This window comes from Volvox carteri, assembly GCF_000143455.1.
Source record: "Volvox carteri f. nagariensis unplaced genomic scaffold VOLCAscaffold_40, whole genome shotgun sequence".
Taxonomy (NCBI): Eukaryota; Viridiplantae; Chlorophyta; class Chlorophyceae; order Chlamydomonadales; family Volvocaceae; genus Volvox; species Volvox carteri.
In genome coordinates, this window is record NW_003307583.1 from 306,577 (window position 1) to 308,078 (window position 1,502).

At 53.2% G+C, this 1,502-nt stretch overlaps 1 protein-coding gene across 1 annotated transcript in view; it reads right to left on the bottom strand.

Annotated features, from left to right (window-relative positions):
• VOLCADRAFT_106226 (uncharacterized protein) overlaps positions 1–959 on the bottom strand; it is a gene marked incomplete at both ends in the record, with an annotated part of 1,267 nt that extends 308 nt beyond the window's left edge. The window contains one exon of the mRNA XM_002954077.1: positions 732–959. Within this exon, the coding sequence (XP_002954123.1) occupies positions 732–959 (228 nt within the window). The remainder of the gene's footprint in view (positions 1–731) is intronic.
• Positions 960–1,502: the final 543 nt, after the last annotated feature.

Here is a 1,502-nt window from a genome sequence, read left to right on the forward strand (position 1 = left end):
GCACTCGACGCGACAAAGTCCATCGACACTAATTCTTCACATAACGTGTCATACCATGCACGCGACGCTTGGCGAAGGCCATACAAGGCCTTATGAAGAAGACAAACTATCCCCGGGCCTCCCTCTTCAAAACCGGGGGGTTGTTTAACATAAATCTCTTCTTCTAAATCGCCATTCAGAAACGCCGTCTTGACATCTAGTTGGTGCAATTCCATATCGGCGCCAGCTACCATGGACAAAAAAGTACGCAAGGTAGTGTGGCGACTTACCGGCGCAAAGACCTCCTGGAAATCCACACCCTCACGTTGCATAAAACCTTTCACTACTAGGCGTGCCTTGAACCGTTCAATGGCACCATGCTTGTCACGCTTCAATGAGAAAACCCACTTAACGTCAAGAGATCTGTTGTCCTTGGGCTTCGGCACTAAGGACCAAGTACCCTTCGCACGCAAAGACTCAAGCTCTTCAAGCATTGCAGCACGCCAAACTTCAGCATAGGGAGATGCCATTGCTTCCTCGTAAGATTCCGGAATATCGACATCATCATCCGACTCTTCCTCCATCTCTACGCGGAAAGCAAAACGTTTGGGTGGAACTCCGGCATTGGAACGCTTTTCCCTACCAAGAGCTAACGGCAAATTATTGTTCGCATTGGACGGTCCTGCATTTGACGGCCCTGCATCGGACGGCCCTGCGTTGGACGGCCCTGCGTCAACCAATCCTTCACTGACCTCCTCATCCACTTCACCGTCATCATCACTATCAGACTCGGACCAATCCGACGCCTCATCGTCATCAATCAACGGCCCCGGCTCGTCATCCGACCCCTCGTCGCCAGCCGGCCCGCCTACAGGATTCATCTCGATCTCGACCAAGGGCGCCCTCCTGGGGCCCTCATCATCAGTACCGGAAGAGAGCGACTCCTCTATCGAATCGAGCAAATACGCGACACTATACATGATTCCCTCATCGAAAACCACATCTACACTAACACGAATCCGCCCTTCTGCTGGGATCCATACGCGCCACGCACTAAATTTAGGTTCATACCCAACTAGGATACCCTTGACGCAGACCGGGTCAAGTTTATTTCTAAGCGCCTTCGGAACCTGTACATAAGCCACGCACCCGAATACCCGTAGCTTAGAGACGTCCGGGGGCTTTCCAGTAAACAGCTCCCACGGCGTCTGTACAGTCCCCTTCGTAGGACACACGTTGCGCAAGGCGTTGGCCGTCATTATTGCCTCTCCCCACAGCTCCGGAGGTACGCCCGAATCATATTGCATGGCCCGCACACGCTCCAGCAAAGTCCTGTTCAGGCGCTCCGCTGCTCCGTTTTGCTCTGGTGTATACGGGGCCGACTTCTCATGCACAATACCCCTCTCAGAAAAGAAGGAGGCAAGGCGATCGTTGACGTACTCCGTGCCGCAATCAGTTCGGACGCAACGAACTTCTAGACCAGTCTGCCGTTCCCACTTAGTCAAAACCTCACGAACAGCAGC